Source organism: Corythoichthys intestinalis, chromosome 5 (assembly GCF_030265065.1).
Source record: "Corythoichthys intestinalis isolate RoL2023-P3 chromosome 5, ASM3026506v1, whole genome shotgun sequence".
NCBI classification, from domain to species: Eukaryota; Metazoa; Chordata; class Actinopteri; order Syngnathiformes; family Syngnathidae; genus Corythoichthys; species Corythoichthys intestinalis.
Genome location: NC_080399.1, coordinates 31,306,738 through 31,327,696, shown reverse-complemented (window position 1 = coordinate 31,327,696; position 20,959 = coordinate 31,306,738). Strand labels below are relative to the sequence as shown.

Here is a 20,959-nt window from a genome sequence, read left to right as displayed (position 1 = left end):
AGTTTTTTCCAATATCGTTCAGGCCTACCGTAAACTTAAAAAAAAATGTAGTCCATGATTACAGTGCCTGTGACAGCATAAAAAAACCTAAATAGCACTATTGCATGAATTACAATGATATTTTGAGACGATTCGACTATATACAACAATTTGGCAAAGCCCAGATGACGAGAAATTTGTTTTTTAATCTGCCGTTTAGTCCTGCCTGTCATTATAGCGCTCTAGCGTCCCCAGCTAGAGGATGACGTCGGCAGGGTCACAATTTCATCTGATTTAGAATTCAGCCCATTGAGGGGGAATTATTCAGAATGAGGAAAATTCGACGAAGAGAGCAGCAAAATGTCATGGTTTCAATCTCTCATCACCAATATTTTTACAGGATATTCTTTTTATCTAAGTATTTTCCCCAGTTGCTAAATAAACGGTAAGGTCATGACAAATAACAGTCTTGTGCTAAATTGAATATGAAATATTGTAAAAGCTTTTATTCAGTACGACATGGCAAAAGTACTCCATAATGGTCAAAACTGTCGATTTCTTGCACCTTCCAAACTATATTTTATGCCACCGGCGTTAGTCCGGCTTCGGAGACCGTAAACAAACCAGAAGGCGTGACAGCTAGCAGACATGCTAACCGAACCGAGCGGCGTTTCCAAGTCTTATTCTCGCCTTTCGAAGCAAAAAATCACACAAAACTACCCCAGATCATGTCACACAGCGGCGGGGTTTTTGATTGTCTTCACCGATCGGCAACCCCACCGGCGGCGAGCAAGTTACAGCTCGGTGTTCCACTGCTGCAGGCAGGAGAGCTCGTTTGCCGGGGAAGCAGCTGGAGAATGACCGCCAGACAAACCTGCCGATGTTGGGGGAGTGCGTAGCTGCCCGAGCCCAACACCGAGGATAGTGATCAATTGCCGGGCACACATGGAAGGCAGAGGGGGCTGGAAGTCTGGACGATATGGAAAACCGCACGAGCATAAACCGAGTACAGCGCTCTCCCGGCGGGCACGCGAAGAGGACCCAGAAGGGTGTGCGACAAGCCGCCGGTCATCAGCCGAGTGGCCTTCTTGGTGGACAAGGAGCATTTGTCAGCCACAAAATGAAAGCCATCTCCATAGTAAAATGTGTGCCACGATCCCAGGATATGACATAATACAAAACACGTAGCTTACTCACTTCCTCGTCGGTCCAATGGTCCCACAGTTGTCGGACTTGTTTTGGCCATTATCCGCAGTGAATGGGAACTTTTTGAAACCCAAAAGGCTCACACGCCTCTCCCTGGTGCAGCAACCAAACCCTGCAACACATTTGGCTGGCGTGATGCAAAACATAAACGGATTAATCAGCTGATCCGCAGTCCATCTGCAAGCTATAAAGCAAGGCTGTATTGTGAGATGCTGACCCGGATGACGTCACATTCGCATTCCTCCTCAATACAGGAAGTTATTCATTTTCATGGAGCGCGAATAAAAAAAAATTGAATATATAAATCGATCGCTTCCACACACATCCAAGCGGTCCATTTCCTTCAGGAGCACAAAATACCGCGTGAAATATGAAATTAACATGCTTTATCTCTCTGATAGGTACTTTAAATCGAAAAATAAAAGGTTACCAACAATTTCAAATGAACATTGACAGGTGAGCACATAATTGTCATGTGTACAAGGATATCACCATATTTGTGATGACAATACACACTCAGCTGGAAAACAGTAAATTATTTTCAATTAATTAAACTCCCTTGGACGCCACAAATTGTATGTAAAAAAGTTTTCCAAGAGTTTAAGACAACACTCACCACGCTAAATCCTAATGGTAACGCAAACTCTATGCTACCACTAACATACTAAGTTCCATTTAGTGTGTGATGATGACTCCGCACAGATGTTTAAAGGCTAAAACAATATGTCATATCTAGCCAAGATAAAACAAAACTTACCAAGCAACACCTAACACGTTTAACAAAAGGAGCCTGGAGTGGACACATGCTTACCGGCAGAGGCGTCGTGTCCCATTAGGCAATCCAGGCAATTGCCTAGGGCCCCCAGCCAGCAGGGGCCCCCAGAGGGCCAACAGATTTAGCACAAGAAGCTTTACTGCACTGTCGCAGCGACAAGTGTGACAGTGCCAGTGAAAGCCTTGTGTCTGACTTCCCTGAAGGGGCCCCTTCACTCGCTCTACCCCCCCTCCCCACACGTGACTCAGAATGAGAGTGAGCGGCAATTTGGCTTTTTTTTAAATTGGCGTGTATCAAAAATGATGAGAAGTTATCCTTCTGGAAGCGACAAAAAAAGAAAAGCAGAAATGGAAAAAAAGGAAGCAAGACAGCGGTGAGTGTACTATGTTATGGTAGTTTTATGTCCTAATGTAATAGAAGCTGGGCACTTTGTCCTAAAAAGCGCTCTATGATACCGAGGCGTAATTATACTTTCATTAAATATGCTATTGCTCCAAGTCCAACTGTCCACCTTACTTGCACATGCTCGAAGAGCCCCTTGTTGCTAGTTGCCTGGGGCCCCGGGGACCCTTGCTACGCCTCTGCTTACCAGTGAGTAAGCATGTGTGTGGGGCACGCAGCACACAGGACCAAACACTGCAAAGATGCGTGCTGACTATATATACAATAAGAAAATGTCACACATTGTGAACTTATGACGGACTCTATGGCAAATTTTCATCTCGTTCTCATCTCGTCTGGCATCCGTTTCATTATGTTTTAGTCTCCCAAGACAAGTTTTTAGCTCGTCACGTCATTGTCATGAAAAAATTGTTCGTTGACGAATATTTTCATTAGCGTCATCGTTGATAAAAACAACACTGGTTTTTACTGACTTTTTGCAACAGATTAATCATGAAAACTTAGCAGTTGTCTTGCAGCCAACTTCCAGATGCTGTATCCCTTTTTTTGAGAGTTTGGCTCCTCCATTTTGACTTTTTCTGGCAACTTTAGTCACCTTATCCTAAAATGTCAATCAGTACGAACTCAGGAGAACTTGTGAGCAGAGTCAGCTACTAGAAGTTGTTTGTTCTTAATCCCACTGCAGCCGGTCACTCATCACGCCGAGTCTTGAGCGCACTTCAAAGCTCGGCACTGCAGCGCCACGGCTTTCTTAGCCCCTGCTTTGGACGTCACCTTCAAAAGTTTGCCACTGGCTCCTTCCTCACAATGCAATCTGTTTTGTTCCAGCCAAGGAGATTATACCCAGCACCTTGGGATTCTTTTTCTCCCCTGTATGTGAGGTTATCCACATCCTTACTCTTAGACAATATGAGCTCTGAGTTAAGGCGTTTTGTGTAAGCGTCCGCTCATTAGGCAGCCTGACCCGGGTCGGTGAAGTTAATGGGTTGGATAGCGAGCCTCGCTGCTTCAGATGTGCCATGAGACACGTTTCTTGCGCAAAACAACTCACTGGAGACGAATTGTCACGTCACTCAATTTAGCCCCGCTCACTGGAAGCTGACAGAAAAGTAAACAGCAAGTACCATCTCAAAGAATACTTTGCTTTCTGAGTGCCACTATCAGGGCAAACATAAATTCATTGGATGCCATTGACGGCGCTAGATGCCTAATCTATTTGTACTGGAATGGATGACAGCAAATGATCGCTGACAGCCCTTCCATTCAAAATGTATTGGACGTTTAGCGCTTTCAATCGCACGGAAACGTGAGCATTGTTTCCCAAAAGAACAACCCCAAGATGTCTTAGGTGACTTGTCGTCTGTGGTAAAACCATCTTCAACCCCTCAAAATACACACAACCGCAACCCAAAACTATACAAAATAATGCATTCGGATTAGTGGTAGCGCTCTGAGAACCGACCCTGCCTCCCTTATAAAGTCCAGCAGTTAGCATCGACTGAGTGGCAGCTCCACAGCTATACGTTGATTCAGTGGAAACAGTCAAAATGAATTGGGTGTCTAGAGCTGTCAATGGTACTGAAGGATGAGCATACATACCCAGTCCTCTCAGTTTAAATGAATTGAATGTGTACCATTGTTAATGGCGAGCAATGAGTTAAACACTATGTTAAAAAATTTGGGATTATTTTCATGTTAAATTAAGAGTACTTACAGGTCACTTCCTGCACATTTTGGGGCATTCAGGGGTCACTCCCTGTATATTTAAGACAGTTTCCTGTTGATTTTAGGGTATTTCTGGGTAACTTATTGTAGAAATTTTTTTTTTTTTTTTTTTTTTTCCAGGTTAATATTGGTATTTTCCTCTTTCCCATTAGGAATGAATGAGGCTGTTGGAAATAAATTGGGATGTTTTGTCAAATTTTGGTCGAACTGTGTTTTTGTCAAAAACTGTATACATTTTTCTGCGTCTTAATTTTTGAATGTTTAAATTACGTGATGGATAATTGTATAGTAAAATTGGATTTAAAATAATGTAAATAAATTCTGAAATTTTACATGTTGTGACTTTTGAATGAGGCTTTCTTTGTTTAAAAAAATACGTTTTTACTATTATCATAAATGTAAGGGGCAAAATCAAAAGAGCCTGTGTTGCGTGAATGGTTTGAAAGTTTTGACTTGGACTAGACGCCTCGTCAAGGAAGTGGATGGGAAATAAATACGAATATTAAAAAATACGAAATTATAGTGCCTTTAAAATGCCTCCAAAATAATGGGAATCATCCCCGCACAATTTTTCCAGTATTGGCATTTTCTACTTCAAAAAGACTCCGTTACACTCATGCCAATGAATTGGATGCCTACCGCTATCAATGACAGCCAGTGAGTTAAAATACTAGACAAAAATGTTTAAGACAAAAAAACTGATGTTTGATTTTTTTTTTTTTTACATAAGGCACAGTTTGATCCTCAAAACTATGCTTTGATTTTGACAGGGATGTATTTATTGGTTAAGTTAAATGAAATAGCACTTCAAAGTTGATCCTAAAAATGTGAACTGAAACAGTTTTTAAAAATCTATGTAAGTCTTTGGTAGTTTAAGTTGAATACAATTAAACTTGATAAATGCACTCAGTACTGTCGTTGATATTTTTTAAAAAGATTTTTGAACATTTTAATTCAGTCAATCTTTCATGTACTATAAGAGGGAGCCAGCTACGGATGTGAATTGATAAGATTTTTCCGATTCCGATTCCATTATCGATATTGCTTAAAGATTTGATTCTTTATCGATTCCCTTATCGATTCTAATTTGGACTAATGGACTGTATGAGGTTCTGGGTTCAATATGTTTTATGATTCATTCACCTCGGGGTGTCTGTTAGGGTTAGGGTTTGGCACTTTTAATCCAACTTGGCAACAGGCACAACTATATACAGGCAATGGCACTTGCTATAACAATCACTCAATGAGCAGATGAGAGTATGCGTGGAAAGATGTTGATGTATTTGTATGCGTGTGGAAGAAGACTGGAATGTGTGGGTATATGTGTGGTTCTGAAAGGAAAGAAAATTACATCATAATAGTGCTGATGCAATAAACAATGCAAATTGCAGTCAATAACACACGTACACAACTCGCACAATATAATGACACAAAAGTGTGTGTGTGTGGGGGGGGGCGAGCATGCGGACACACCCGGAATCACGCTGGGTGCATGCGTGGTCATCCTGGCCATAAAAGTGGCGAAAACTAAGCACTTTACACTCATATGGATGTACAACATCATCTTACGATGCTAAACTAACACATTCCCTCTTAACACAAATGTGCAACACGAATATAATGTAAACAACGCTCTCCTTGACGCAGCGAGAACAAGCGGCAGCAACCGGCCGACATAACAGTAAAAACACGAAACGGTCGCGCTGATAACTGCTCTAACTTATCATAAGAACTTTATGGCATGAAGAGGAAATACTTTCATTGGTTCATGGACGCACACAGATACTTCCTCTAACAGGTGGCTGTCCTCTGCTCGAAATGCGCACCTTACGCCTAATCCTCGGTCCCAGAATACGCAGCGCGCATTACGTAAGACAAAATCCGGAAGTAACGACTGGTTGCTATGGGAACGAACGCATACCCATGGAATCTTTCTAACAGGAGCATTAAAATGGCTAATAAAATCGTTTAGGATTATTTTAGATGCCTATATGTTATATTTTTCTTATAGAGTATTCGACGAGGAATATGATAGACCCATTAATAGACTTTTTGAGAAAAATCAGCATTTCTTTAAGTAGTCTCATGAATAATGACATGGCCTGTGAAAGTCGAAACAAATTCAATTGGCACGGCTCTCTCCAGGTTACACTTGTAGAGAAGTCTCTCCATGAGTAACTATGTGACTGTGCTGAAACAAACTTGCCCAACATGAGAGTAATTGAGTAATTCATTAAGTAATTTGCCAAACAACTCCATGGAATTGGAACACACTGAACTGGTTCTCTATAAGAACCGGTTCTCAATTCTCTACACTAGAGCTGGCATACCAATGGTGGTACTTGTACCAAAACTTTAGAGAGGTTTTAAAAGTTTCATATGCCACATGAAGTGGAGTTTGGAGTGGGATGTGCTGTTATTAGTTCTTACTTTGCACCACCACCTTTTTTTCTTGATATTGTGGGCAAGGGGTTAAAGGTAATGAATGATAAATAATTACATACAATCCAGCTAATCATGGATAATAGTGCTAATTAAAAAAAAAAAATACAAGTATTCAACAGAAGATATGTATTTAATGTGTATGTACTGTACGTCATTTGTACTGAAGAAACCATAGTCGCCATGCAAAGACCACCCTCTGAGTGGACCTGTCTGTATCTGTGAAGAGACTGATCATCTTCCTGCTGAGTTTCTAGAAAAACAAGCTTGGCCAGCAACCATGAAATAGGCTTCATTGAGCTCCCACATTGGCGCGTCACACCTCCGGCAAAGCGAACATACAAACGGTGTCGGCCCCTAAGCCTGCAAAGCAATCAATATGGGAATATTCACCTAAAAGGCTGCAGAGAAGAGGCCTCAAACTGTGGTTTTATGGGGAGCAATAGAGCTGCTGTTGATGGAGATATATCAAGCCATAGCAATCACTTAAATCAGCACTCCACTCTCTTAAGAACAATTAGGATTGCGAGGCAGCCGGCAACCTGCGCTCTGGGCCAATTGCTCTTCACATAAAAAATGGCTGTTTATTTAACATTGAAGGATTAGCTCTTTGCTTGCAGTTTGTGGGATTATTGAGTGCCTCCAAACACACCTGTCACTTGTGCGTGCGCAAACGTGCTTGTTTTACACCATTCCCTCCGGCCCCACTTGGTCATGTCATCACGCTATTTACCCTAGCCCACAAGAAGCAGCGATTTTTAAGAGTGTCAATATAACAACGCAATTGGGGGAGCCAAAAGTGCGATTAGGGGAGATGAATGTTGTATCGTTCAAGTTTTGTCTGGGCAATTACTCCAAAGAAATGCAATCAGTTTAGCAAAGTTGTAAAAGGTAACACTTGACCATCAATGCATTTTCGTCAATAGTGACATCTATCATTAATTCATTCACTTCCAATGACAACAGTGAATGATTTAAGATTCTAGGGCTGTTCTATATTAAAGTTCTGATATATTGGTATAATATTGGTTTTGTATTTACAGTATGACAGATACCATGCTGCAAAGACTTTCTACAAAATGTTAATGTATCTGTGGAAAGTCCACTGATGTTGGAACAGAGAGCATTCCTGGCTCAGGCTCTGTTCTGGTACATACAGGGCTCAACTGGGACAAAAAAATTGGCCCTGGCACGTTTGGCTTGGATGGCCCCCTCGTAATTAGCGGAGCACAACTAAATATGAAAATTCATGTGTGTTTCCCAAAGGAATCTATTTCACTGTTATCCCAAAGGCAACTAATTGTTTTGGTGTATACTGTATGTAATACTTCATATACATAAATTGTCTTCTGTTTGTGTCTGTCTAGCTGCTTTTCTCTTAGGTGACTTCTTCAGCCTTTATTTTTTTAAGAACAAGGTCTTATGGCTGACAGATTGTCTGATGCATAGTGAATACTTATTTCGTATCAGTAAGTTTTGCTTATTCGGTCTTCCCTCGTTGTCTAGGCAATAGGGATGGGAATCAACAACCGGTTCCTATAGAGCAGACATTTCCAAAGTCCGGCCCGGGGGCCAAATGCGGCCCGTGGTCAAATTTCATCCGGCCCCCAGCCTCTGTCATGAACTCAATAACATCTGGCCCACACACAGACTTAATAAATTGGTCAGCAATACTGCCACCAGCATATGAAGTAGCTTACACACTAAATGCTGCTCCTCATTTTCCCACTAAAAGCTAGCAGCACTCTAAGCAACATTACCCCGTGTGACCCTTTACTCCCAATTTTCTAAAATGGCAACAACCAACAAAAAAAGTTGACTGCGACAGCCGACAGTTCAAGGATAGGTGAAAACTGGACTATTTCTTCACTAAAATACGCAACAACTTTGTCTGCCTCATTTGCAAAGAGACTGTCGCTGTTTTTAAAGAGTTCAATGTTAGGCGATATTACCAAACAAGAAACGCTGACATGTACGACAAGATTACAGGGAAGATACGCAGCGAGAAATTGAAGCAACTTCAAGCTAGTTTAATTTCACAGCAGCAGTATTTCGCAAGAGCCCGAGAGTCGAAAGAGAACGCCACAAGGCTAGTTGCGAGATTGTTGAAATTATTCATTAAAAAAAACAATGACGCAAATGTGACACATGTAATGGCTTGCTAAAATTTGCTTAAATATATTGTTCTCCGTAAAGGTCGTCAGCCAAGGTCGGCCCCCCACATTGTTACCACATCAAATCTGGCCCCCTTTGCAAAAGGTTTGGACACCCCTGCTATAGAGAATCGGTTCCGTGCGTTACAATGCCATGGAATTGTTTGGCAATTAATTAACAAGTCTCTTATAGTTTTCAACCAGCATGAATAACGTCACACAATCTATGTATTGCACACGCTCCGCTCAGCAAGTAAAAACCACATGATTATTTAAAGAGGGACCACTCATTGAGTATAATCTGGAGAGTCATCACCGTGTGATTTTACATTGATTTTCACAGGCCAAGTCGTTATTTATGAGACTACTTAAAGAAATGGTGATTTTTCCCAAAAAAGTCTATTAATGGATCTATCGTATTCCTCGTCGAATACGCTATAAGAAAAATATAACATATGCATCTAAAATAATCTTAAACTATTTTATTAGCACTTTTAATACGCATTTCGGTCGGTAGTCCACCAATCTTTGTTTTTTCGGAATAATTTAAATTTGGTGGGTCGTAGGGCCAATCTGACTACTGATTTCACACAAAAGTAAACACCTCCGCATCCGATGGTGGTATTTTTTGTGTTGCTACGACTAACGGAAGTGGACGTTCCAAATTACTTCCCATAATGCACCTGACGACTACAGCCAATCAGCGTATTTTTGCCCATAATACGAGATAGTATGGTCCCACTGGTCCCAAACCACTTTTATTCTACTCAATATCAAAAGGCCTTTCCAAAGAGTACCCCAACTATGTCTAGGAAATTAACAAATCCAAGTTAACGGAAGATTGTGCTTTTTTTTTTCATTTTGTATGAGATCCAACCGTCCTTATGTAATTACACCAACCTAATTATAAACGTGTTAATATTTGGGACAACAAAAGAGATACTTTGCCCTTGCTGTCTGGACTAGCTGAACACTTTGTGTGTACGAAGGCTTTCTCCACCCCATCTGAGAGGGTGTTCTCCACTGCTGGAGACACCATAAGTCCAGAAAGATCACGTATCCTACCTGAAAAAGCAGACATGCTTATTTTTCTGCAAAAGAATTGTTAATTTTGCACGTTTGCACTACACACTGTTCTGTTGTATTTGACAGTAATTTTCTTTTTTTATTATTTTTTTTAGCACTATCAGTTCATATGTACTTTTAAAAAGGATTTTTGATTTGTATTAGAAAAATGTTTCAGTAAAATGTTATGCATTTTTGTCTATTTGCCACAGTTACATATTGCCAGTTAACATCGAGGCTTTGGGCCTCTTTTGACCTCGTTGTGAGTTTGTAAGGTTGTGACTTCTGATTAAACAAACTACATGCCAATCAAAATGTTTGTTCTTCTTTATCCCCAAATTAGAATCGATAAAGAATCGAATCGTTAAGCAATATTGATAATGGAATTGGAATCGTAAAAATCATATCAATTCCCATCCCTACCAGGCAACGTCACTTATTGAAACGCTGATGCAATATCAATTTTTTACGAGTCAGTCCAACACCTCTAATGTGTGCCTGCAGGTTGCGAGAGCGACTTCTGGGGACCTCATTGCAGCAATCGGTGCCAATGCCAAAATGAGGCCAAGTGCAACCCCATCACTGGGGCGTGCGTCTGCACCGATGGCTACCAAGGATGGCGCTGCGAGGAGCTCTGTGAACCCGGTTACTATGGAAAGGCTTGCCAACTGCCATGCCAGTGTCTCAATGGAGCCACCTGTGATCATGAAACTGGTGAATGCATCTGTGCGCCAGGCTACACGGGTGCCTTGTGAGTAGCAACTTATAAAATTGTCTGCTTTATTTTCTGTGACTAAGTTGAAATCTGTGTCTTATTTGTGCAATGGCAGCTGTGGAGAACGCTGTCCCTACGGCAGTCATGGGCCACAGTGTGAGCAAGGGTGTCCCTGCCAGAATGGAGGCACGTGCCACCACATCACCGGAGATTGCTCCTGCCGGGCAGGGTGGACGGTAGGCTTCCTTTTCATGACAAACTTTTTATTCGATAATCAAATCTAATATTTAAAATTTAAATAGATATATTTCAGCCACTTGCAAAAAAAATAAGACACCAAACTGCATTGATCATTTGCCTATACTGTAGTCATATCACATCTCCAAGTAGGGTTTATACTCACTTGATGGCCACTTTCAATTTTAGCCTATAGCATTTCAAATACTTGAAAATTAATTCTCCATGTGAGAAGTTTTAGGTCTCCCCAGTTCAGGGCATCCAGCTGGTGAGATGCAACCGTTTACCCCGGTTCTGTAATTCTGTGTGGTAGAATTTGTTCAATAACAGTGAAATTTGCTAAGTATCCGATTTAAGTTTTTATCTAAAGGATAAGCAAAAGTACAGCTGGGAATTGGAGTGCAGCGCTGGAGTTTCATTCCTTTGTGTGAGCTGTCCAGAGGAGAGTACCGCTCTTGCAGGGCAATAAATAATGTCCGTCACTTTGCCTAATGGGCGGCTTTGACCTAACATGGATCAGTGTGCTCTAGTGTTCTCATGCTAAGTGTTCATGTAAACGGTGTATGAATTATTGTATGAGGTGTAATCCTTTAGATCAGTAGTTCTCAAATAGAGGGCACAGAGCCATGTGGCGCATCTGACCTCGGGGAAACATACTTTTTTTTTTTTACTGTACTAGAATAAAGTGTTGTTGCACACCCACTCACTGGATGGCAGTGGTGCTCTCATTTTCAGAGTGTGCACATTATTTTTTTAACCAAGCAAGAGCACACAGCAAAGAGCACTGGATGTATGAAGAGCTAGACGAGGATATATGACGAAGCGTATGTAAAGACCAGTCTGTTTACTGTGTCTAAAAATGTTTACAGCGGACAAAGGAAGCCAAATCAATTAAGACGTCACTTCAAGACATTAGACCCCGATCACATTGATAAGCCGCTTGATTGTTTTGCAGCGAAAACGTGCCGAATATTGCCAACAATCTTTGTCAGTGTTACATCAGTAAACCAGCGAGCACTGTTAGCATGCTCTGTGCAAAATAGCTCCATGCCATAGCAAAGGAGCTGATACTGCCTGCAGCAAAAAAAAAGAAAAACAGTTCCCCCTGTCCAATTTATTAAATTTTATTTTTCAGTATCAAATGGTCAAAAAATGTACCTTGAATGTACTTTTACAGTTTGGATGTGACTTAAAAAAAAAAAAATAATAATAATAATAAAATAAAATATTCAGGCAAATTGATGCACTTTGTCTTTTCTATTACAAACATAACAATGTAATAAAGTGATACTTTATTCTAAGTTTATGTATATTATTTTTTCCTTATAAAAAAGGGCACAACGTTATGCAGAGGTGTACTTATAATAATAATAATTTTAGAGACAATTGATACTATTTACAGTGGCGGCAGAGAGTTGGGCGGGCGCGAAACCTTTACATCTTTTTGGGTGTAATAGAAAATAATTTAGAAGCACTACTCTAGATGAATGTTTTAAATCACAGCCAATTGGTTCAACTAGTGTTTGAGGTATGTGACCCAAAAATGTACTTGCGAGTGTAGGCGAAGTGTCAACCCATAAAATAAAGTGGAAGATGCCCACATGCCACCTCCACTTTTCTAAAGCTAAGCAATGTGTTAATTATATAGTGCCCAATTTTTGCTTTGGAATCCAAGTTTTTATAATGCTTCACATACTGTATGTGTGTGTGCGTGTGCCCGCCTTGGAACCTGCCTTGAAATGTGGCCCCTGTGCCAATTAATTCTGGCAAGGCATACAGCAAACCAATAACATTTCATTTAGATGCTCGCAATAATTGTCAAATTTGTTAAAAGTTCTGCAGATTCATAGCATTAAATGTCTTTAAAGTGCTAAGTAGGAATTGACACACATGCTGTTAATACCAAAATAATAATCTCTAAAAGAAACAAATATCAGTAGTATATCCTGGAGGCAAATCAATGATGGTGCAGGATTTGCCAGACATTGTCGGCAACAGGATATGCAATAGAAAATGGATGGGTATCTTTTAGGCATTGATCATTTTCTATTGTTCTGTTCCTCACAGGGTTCTGTGTGTGGCCAGCCATGCCCAATTGGCAAGTACGGCATCAACTGTAGTAAAGACTGTTCCTGCCGCAATGGCGGCCTGTGTGACCACATCACGGGCCAGTGCCAGTGTGCAGCTGGCTTCAGCGGCCGCAGGTACCACCATGTCATTCTGAGCAACTCAATTTTCCATACAAAAGATGAAATGTGATGGGCAATTTCCCTTTTGGTCAGACAACAGGATGATGTATTGATATTACATGCCAAGAGAGTTTCATGCTGACAATTAAACACCTTGTAAAGTCCCTCGCTGAACTATTCTCTTTGTTGATTTTCTAATAAGGGATCAACCTGTTATTTTAAAAGAGAAAAGAAACGCTCGAACAAGCCCATTCTCAAGTAAAATAAGTTGTTATATAAAAAAGGCCATTATACCAATTCAAGGTGAGTTGGAAACCTCCAATAGTGTTGTAAATGTTTAATTAATCTCGTACTTCATACTGACCAGTCAGGTTTTCATGTCTCTAGCCTTCATCTTCTTCCACTCCCAGCTTGTCCATTGATCTCACGGTGGGCTACATGCTGTTTGGGCTCTGGTCATTAATTATAAGTAATGGGTTTTTATTATAGTCTCATTGAAATCCACATATCTCTTTAGTTCTCTGCGCCTGCCGGAGCAGCCCAGAGCAACTGGGCTTTATTACTTTAGCTCACGCAGTCATCTCACGAATGGAAACCTTGACAAGCGCTTTGCTTTACCTTATTATATTTTTGCCATTACTTTCATTCATTTTGTCAGCGGTGAACAAATTAACCTACAAGGAATAGTCTGACCCATCCTAGCATGAAGAGACATACTGTGATGATGCCAGACATCCACTCATAAATGCAAGTCATGAGTAAGTCTGAAGTCTTAACCTTCAAGTTGGAAGCAAGTTCCAAGTCAAGTCATCTTAGTAAGTCTCAAATCTAGTCAGACAACATGTATTTTCTATTACTTTGTCTTCTGTGACGGTGATAGATGCCTAATCCATTTGAACTGGGATATGGCATTTTTAAATGCACTTCAACTTTCTCATTGTATTTACTTCTCACCGAAAAATGTGCTCATGTTTGGCACTCATAATTGTTACAAAATCCAGTCCCTGCTGAAACATTAAAATGCTGCTCGCTTACTGCAGGGAGTTGCATTTCCCCCCTAAAATATGAATGAAACATTTGTTTCTGTGTTTGAATGTGTACATACCAAACAACTGCTCATATATTCCAGTTAAAATGTATTTCAACAGCTAACTAAACTTTTGCAACAAATATCAGGCTTGAGTTTTAATTTTCTACTTGCTGTATGTTTTAAAGTACCGTACTAAATGTGATTACTAGATATTATGGTAATGTGTTGTGTATTTTAGTAAGTTTGGGACCAAGGGAGAAAGCAATTTTCTGCTCTGTGTATTAAGCTAAAAATGTTTGTGAAAACCTGGGATTTCGGTTTGTAGGCTTAAAGCAATTGGTCTTATCAAGGTTTCATGATTTGACAAAGAATCTTCAAACATTAGTAGTGAGTCACTTTAAAGCAGTATCACCGCTTTGTACAGGTGCCAAGATGACTGTCCTGTGGGCACCTACGGTCCACAGTGTAACCAAAAATGCGAGTGCCACAACGGAGCCAAGTGCCACCACATTAATGGAGCTTGTCTATGTGAAACTGGCTTTAAAGGGCCAAACTGCCAGGAGAGATTCTGTCCCACAGGCCTATATGGTCTTATATGTGACAAGTACTGCCCGTGTAACGCCACCAACACTGTGAGGTAAGTGAATGGCCTTCAAATAACTTTAATTTCAGCTGCGTTTTTAGCTCTGAAGCACCCCTTATTCTGAAGTCTTAACACCTCTTGGCCGTGTCATCCAGTTAGCATTTCATTGTGACCTTCACTTCATTCATAATTTCTCAGCATTCATAGTTAATGCTGTGGTAATGCCCTCATTCTGGCTGCATAGAAGTCACCACAGAGTGAAGGAGAAAGGAGACGGCCCTCTTTTGAAAAATGAGCGCACACACACACTCACTCACACACTGGGGATGATTTAATCTGATACTGCTCATCTGTACTCGTACTCATAAACAAAGCATTGTCTTGAGGAAGACCAAAGTGGTAAGGTCGCATAGATTTTCTATGGGGTTGGAATTTGCTCGCTTCCAAGGGCGTAAGTTTGGATAGGGACGGTAGGGACGTAACACTTCCAACTTTTCAGGATGCTCAAATTGTCCCCACCATTGTTTAAGCCACGTTATTTCTATGAGTTCAGTTATATGGGTAATTTAGTTTGAATTCCATATGTTGTAAGGATAAAATAGACCCTACCATTATTAGTGAATTATTTTCATTTAAATTGATCCTTTTTCTCTTGCTGAATGTGCCGGTCCATTTTTTCCCCCCTGAAATGCACGTTTGATTGGCTGATGATTTGACCCCTCGTCCCCTTGTCCAGCCACACAGACACACACTCACACAGCCCCGAAGACAGAAATACAACATGCCCCCCCCCCCCTTCGAAGAGGAGGGATATTAGAAGTTTTTTTCGTCCAGAACTAGCCACTTTAAGTAATTTAAAAAGACGTCATTGTTGTGGAGGTGGGGAAAACACCACTAATTTTGCTACTAAGAGTCTGACCTGCATCACAGTTAAGATAGCATTAATCTGTGTGAACTTGTTAACCTGCAAAAGTACTACGGGGAGGCCACCCTCTACAAGAAACAATAAAGTCAAGCTAGCCGTCCCTCATTTGGATCATTGTTTGCATTATATGCATTCCCGTCATGCAATGCGGTGGCTTCAGAATCCAAGTCCCCAGACGGTCCACTTCCGAGGGACACTGACACAAACATGAACTGACATGAAAAAAAAATCAGTGAAAATAAATCACACATCAGAATTTCATGAGAGTACTTTGGTTCGAGTCTTTTGGTAGTCTAGGAGGCCTCAGATGTAGATCAGTCCTTGGTTATCTCAGATTTTTTTATCCCATGAATTGTTTCCCAAATCACTTATATATTACAATTTTTTAGTTTCAGTCTTATGGTTGCTCCAGTGTCCCCCAGAAGTGGACCCATTTTTTGATAGCACCCGATTTTTTACTAAAGGGACTTGCACTTCAAAATGTTTCTTTAGTAGTTTTTTAAAACAAAGGTTTGAATCAAACATTGTATCACGTGAACCAATACAGATGAAAGTTAGTATGAGTCAATAGGGATTTATTTTGCTTTGATCATTTTGCCTATCAATTAATTAGGTTCATATTTGTGAGAAATGTGGCTCTGACCCCCGTTCAATAATCTGTTTGATCTTATTAATGTCCCGTCTCCAGCAAAGACGGTACATGCAGGTTATGCTGTTATATCGTCCCTGCCAATGTTATGACCAAACCTACGCCCTTGCTCGCTTCTACGTTGTCTCAAGGAATGCGGCATTTGTTTCATGTCTATTATTCGTCTGTGTTAAATTCATTCCTTGTGAAGCTGGTGAGCCGTGACATAGTGCACCTTTTCAGGCCACACTTTTTCCCCCCACACAAAATCTGTATTTGTCCTTAATGCATCATTTTTTGCTCAGTCTTATGAAATGTGTTTAATCAATCTATATAAAAACAACTGTTTCACTTTTGAAATGACTGACAAAAAATATTTTTCATCACAGTGCTCATACTCGATATGAAAAAAGTGTTCTTAATTTATGTTGTTTGCATCAGTCTTTATGTTGTTTGCATCAGTCTTCTCTTTTTTTGTCATTTTGCTTCAAGCTGCCACCCGCTTTCTGGAGAATGTACTTGCACTCCAGGATGGACAGGAATTTACTGTAATGAGACATGCCCGCCTGGCTACTACGGGGAGGGATGTATGCTGCCATGTAGTTGTACCAATGGAGCCGACTGCCACCCGATCATTGGTACTTGCATGTGTGCGCCGGGCTTTATGGTGAGTCTCGTTGTGTTCAAGCATAACAAAATTAAAGTCCTGTAAAAGGTTAAGCACTCTATTGTGTTAATAACTGAACAATAAGAGCAGCATTCGTATGATTAAACAGATGTTCTTTTCTGAAAATTCTTTCATGCCTCGTATTTTAAGTGGTTAAGTGATCAGAAGATTAGATCAAATTTCAAGCACTTTTTCTATCATAAGTTTAACAGGTTTATTCACGTGGCACCAGCTGTGTGGAGCCACTCACATCAGCACCAGGGATTGTTGAAATATGAGCTGGTGAGCCAGAGCTGCAGCCAAGATTTGAACACAGAAACTTAGAACTTTGAGGCAGGTTAGTTAACCACCAAAGTGGTGCTGGTGCAGAAACCAGTTAAGTAGGCGACTGTTGTCTGTACATGGTGTAAGCGGGGCCGGATCTATGGGGGGGCCGGGGTGGGCACGGCCCACCCAGACGTGAGTCGTGCCCACCCAATCAAAATGTCGGTGTTCTGTTATGCATAAAAGATTGATGGGTTTTGTGATTGAATACCTGAGTTTTATTCCTTTTACGTCTTATTAGCATCATCTAGTGGACGCCTTAATTTACTGCATCCCATGTGCACTTTATTTGAAAGAAACTGTCACACGGATGTTCAGTAGTTGTTCAGTAGGGAATCACACGAAGACGGCCGCAGTCAGTTCGCACCGTCTCTGTGACCACTTTGCCTTGAATTTGAGGTTGCATCGCCGGTATGTATTGTTTAAATGTGTTTAAAAACGTAAATATGTGAATTGTGTGTACTTCAGTGCAAAAAAAAAGTGTGACAGATTCACTTAGCATGAAACTTGTGATATGTTAATTACCCACGAGTTACAGGGTCGACTAAATGGCGTCTCGGGCGCTCTGCTAATTGTTTATTCATATTTTCATATGCAGTTTGCTACAGATAGGGCAGTACATATGCGATTTCATATATTGTGGATGATTTGATTGTGTTGTTTTGTCTGTTTTCTTTAGTTTCACTCTTTTGAGTGTTAATAAGCCTGCTTAGACATAGCCCCGTCTGCAGAGTCGTTGATACGAGAAAGGTGTTCATAGCCACGACTATCGTGACGGCACAGTCTCTATATAGCGTCGCACTGGATATAGAGAACGCACGGAGAGTTGGTCTCACCTACTTTTTTATTGCAGGATTAACGGTTACTGTTGGCCGCAACCACGCCGAACAAGAAATCACCAAAACAAGCTGTTTTTCCAACCTCATTTGTTATCCGCGCGCTTCCTCTCTCTCCTCCAGACACATTCTCACAGTCGGACATCCGGGCATTAATGACGTCACCAGCCACAGCAAAGCATCGCCATATTGAAATGGGGGCAAAACACGAGACACAAGCAGTTGCTCTGTCCTTTATTGTAGTACAAACGCGTTGAACTTTTGTCTTATTTGCGGTCTTTTTTTTCCATCGGAATGACTAAAGTTGCCGTGTTGAGGTTTGTAACACAAGGAAGAGTTCGGAGCCGCATTTGAAGTTCTTTATTCTTCATCGTGAGAAGAAAAGGACAAGCAAATGGCTGAAAGCAATTAATTAAGGAACAGTAAAAGAAGACGGTTCCGTGGACCATTGTCGCCAGTGGGAACCTAAATCCAGGCACATTTACTGTACGTTTGCAGCTGACATTTTATTACTGGTGAGTAAACTTTAATCGATTTTTCTTGCCCCAATTAGCTGCTAGGATTCAATAGACTAAGCATTTTTATTATTACCGTAACTGACAACTTGCAAAGCGTTATTTTTCTTTTGCCATGAACTGCTCTGATCGGTCAATTGGTATATTATTGGCCTGGTGGGAATTGGTTATTTTGCCGTGACGTGTTCACAGCTAAATAACGCTTGGAGGCGAATTACCGGTTACGGCAGAAATGATCACTCCGTATATACAACCAGTTTTCTTAGTTCCTCACAGTACATATTCCACGTAATTGGTAAAGGTCAACTTACTGGGTGACTTTATGAGGTAGTTGTAGATGTTACCGAACTCCACTGCAGGCAATTCCTTTGGATTGTTTATCCAGCTATCAGCTACGACTTTGTATGGGCAGATTTGCAGGCCAATACACGCTAATTTTAAGTTGTCTCGCCTCCTCGCGTCTATCGGCAGTGACTCGTGATAATAAGTCATGTTTAAGATGTTTTTAATGAAAAAAAGACGCAAAACACAGCTGAAATATATGAATTTCAGACGTTTGTCTACAGATGTTTACCTGTGTGTGCCCCCATCTCAAAATGGCGACACGTTGCTATGCGAGATGACGTCATCGTGACATCACGCCGACAGCGAGAATAAGTAGATAGATGAATGAAAAAAAACAACAAACAAACAAAAAACAAACCCCCCAATAATTAATGCAGCCTCAACGGGACACAAGCCAGCGTCCTACTTGCGCCGGTCCCAAGCCTGGAGAAATGCAGAGGGTAAAAAAAGCCTGCATTGGGGGTGCCCCCTCAAGTTTTCTTAGTGCCCACTCTGGTGGGTAAACCTAGATCCGGGCCTGGGTGTAAGACAACTTTATATGTACATTATAGGGAATTAACTGCTCTGTGTTCATTATTAAAGGGAACCACAGATAGAATGACTTGTAGATCGTAAAAGATAAAATTTATTATTAGTTAAAATTGAATATTAAAACCCCTCTTGATGGTTTTGTTTTTATACAATTTGTAAAATTAGTTTAACTAGTAGGTCGCCATTGTTGTTGACATCGCAGGGCGGTGATGTCACTGGGTTACGCTGCCGGGCTGCCAGAGTATGAATCTAGCGACATGAACATGTCATCTGTTCAACCCTTTTAATGTGAATGGTAAATGGTGTTATACTTAGCACTGTCGATATTTCACAAAACAAGCCGCAAAAGCAAATTGAACAGGAAAGACGGGATGAGACGAAAGTTGGAGAAAACGGATGTTCTGCCAAAATGTGCTACAACGGCGAAATGTCTTACAAGAGGCGAATTTGACACCCAAAGTACTACTGTGAGCTTTCAGCTTGTTTTGTTTAGATGCATACAGACAGAACATACTAAAGATGCTTTAAGAAAATATTTTAAACGTAGTAATATCAAATAAGGGTGGTTTAAATATGCTAGACAACAACAGGTCAACAATCTGCTTTAAAGCTACCAAAAGAAAACACAATGCTTAAAAGTATGAGAGGGAAACACGTGCAAAAAGTATTTTGAGGCAATGAAAAGGTAGTAAAAGACTCGATAAAAACACAAATAGTAAGTACTCGCCGCTTTTAACCGATGTGCGCATGTGTTGGACGTCTCGCCGCATAGAAAGGAATTGCAGACCACCGGTAGTGTTCGTCTAGTGATAATGACAAACTACATCATAATCTCTAGTGTCCATTGCGCGCATAAAACATGGCACCCTCCGTAGGTCAAAACATGTACTAAATATTATTGATTTTTTAATCAATGGCAATATTTTATGTGTTTCTAATAACATTTTAGTAAAAGAGAACAATTGTGGCTTATTAGAGCCTACAAGTCTTTAAGTCCGAGGTTCCCTTTCAAAAAAAACAAAACAAAACAAACTATTGGCTGTTGGGGAAAAAAAGGAAAGCAGTGGCAACTGGAGGGACGATACCTTCCTGTACTGTAATGACTTGTTGCAACCAATTAAGGAATATTAACTGCATTTATTTAATTCATACAATACTAATATAAAAAAGTGGGGAAAAAAAACTTGTCACTCATGCAGATGTACTGTACATGCACAAAAAATGTGGCATGACCCCAAAAAGTATACGGGTTCAGCAGTATTTGAGTTGACTTGATCCCACACGTTTATGTAAATGCTGAAAAATACAAAAAAATTGTTTTCTAAATTACCAGTAGTGCTTATCAAGATGATTATGCTTTCTTAATTAACCCACAACTTAGCCAGTTTCCCGCTAATGAAAGTGCATTTCAACGAACAAAATTCAATTAAAATTTCATGTCTTATCAACGTTTATCTCGGTCGCCAATGGTTTCTTACGTTACACCCTTTTATGGTTGACTCATTTTTGTAATTATGAGAGTTGACCTCTAATTATGTAGTGCTAGAATGACTGTTTTGATTGTTTTGTTCTCTTCACTGATGAACGCAAGAAGACAAACAGAGATTCATATTTTTGTAGTCATTACTTTTTGAAATAAATCTCATGGTTGCATCAACTTGAATTTAATTGTTCCTTGTGTGTTTGA

The 20,959-nt window shown here is 40.5% G+C and overlaps 1 protein-coding gene across 4 annotated transcripts in view; it reads left to right on the top strand.

The window, feature by feature from the left end:
* The window catches only part of megf11 (multiple EGF-like-domains 11), a 220,244-nt gene that overhangs the window by 137,721 nt on the left and 61,564 nt on the right, over positions 1-20,959 (top strand). For all 4 annotated transcript variants that reach the window (XM_057836016.1, XM_057836017.1, XM_057836015.1 and 1 more), the window contains 5 exons: positions 10,252-10,498; positions 10,578-10,698; positions 12,767-12,903; positions 14,343-14,555; positions 16,547-16,721. In XM_057836016.1, the coding sequence (XP_057691999.1) occupies positions 10,252-10,498; positions 10,578-10,698; positions 12,767-12,903; positions 14,343-14,555; positions 16,547-16,721 (893 nt within the window). The remainder of the gene's footprint in view (positions 1-10,251; positions 10,499-10,577; positions 10,699-12,766; positions 12,904-14,342; positions 14,556-16,546; positions 16,722-20,959) is intronic.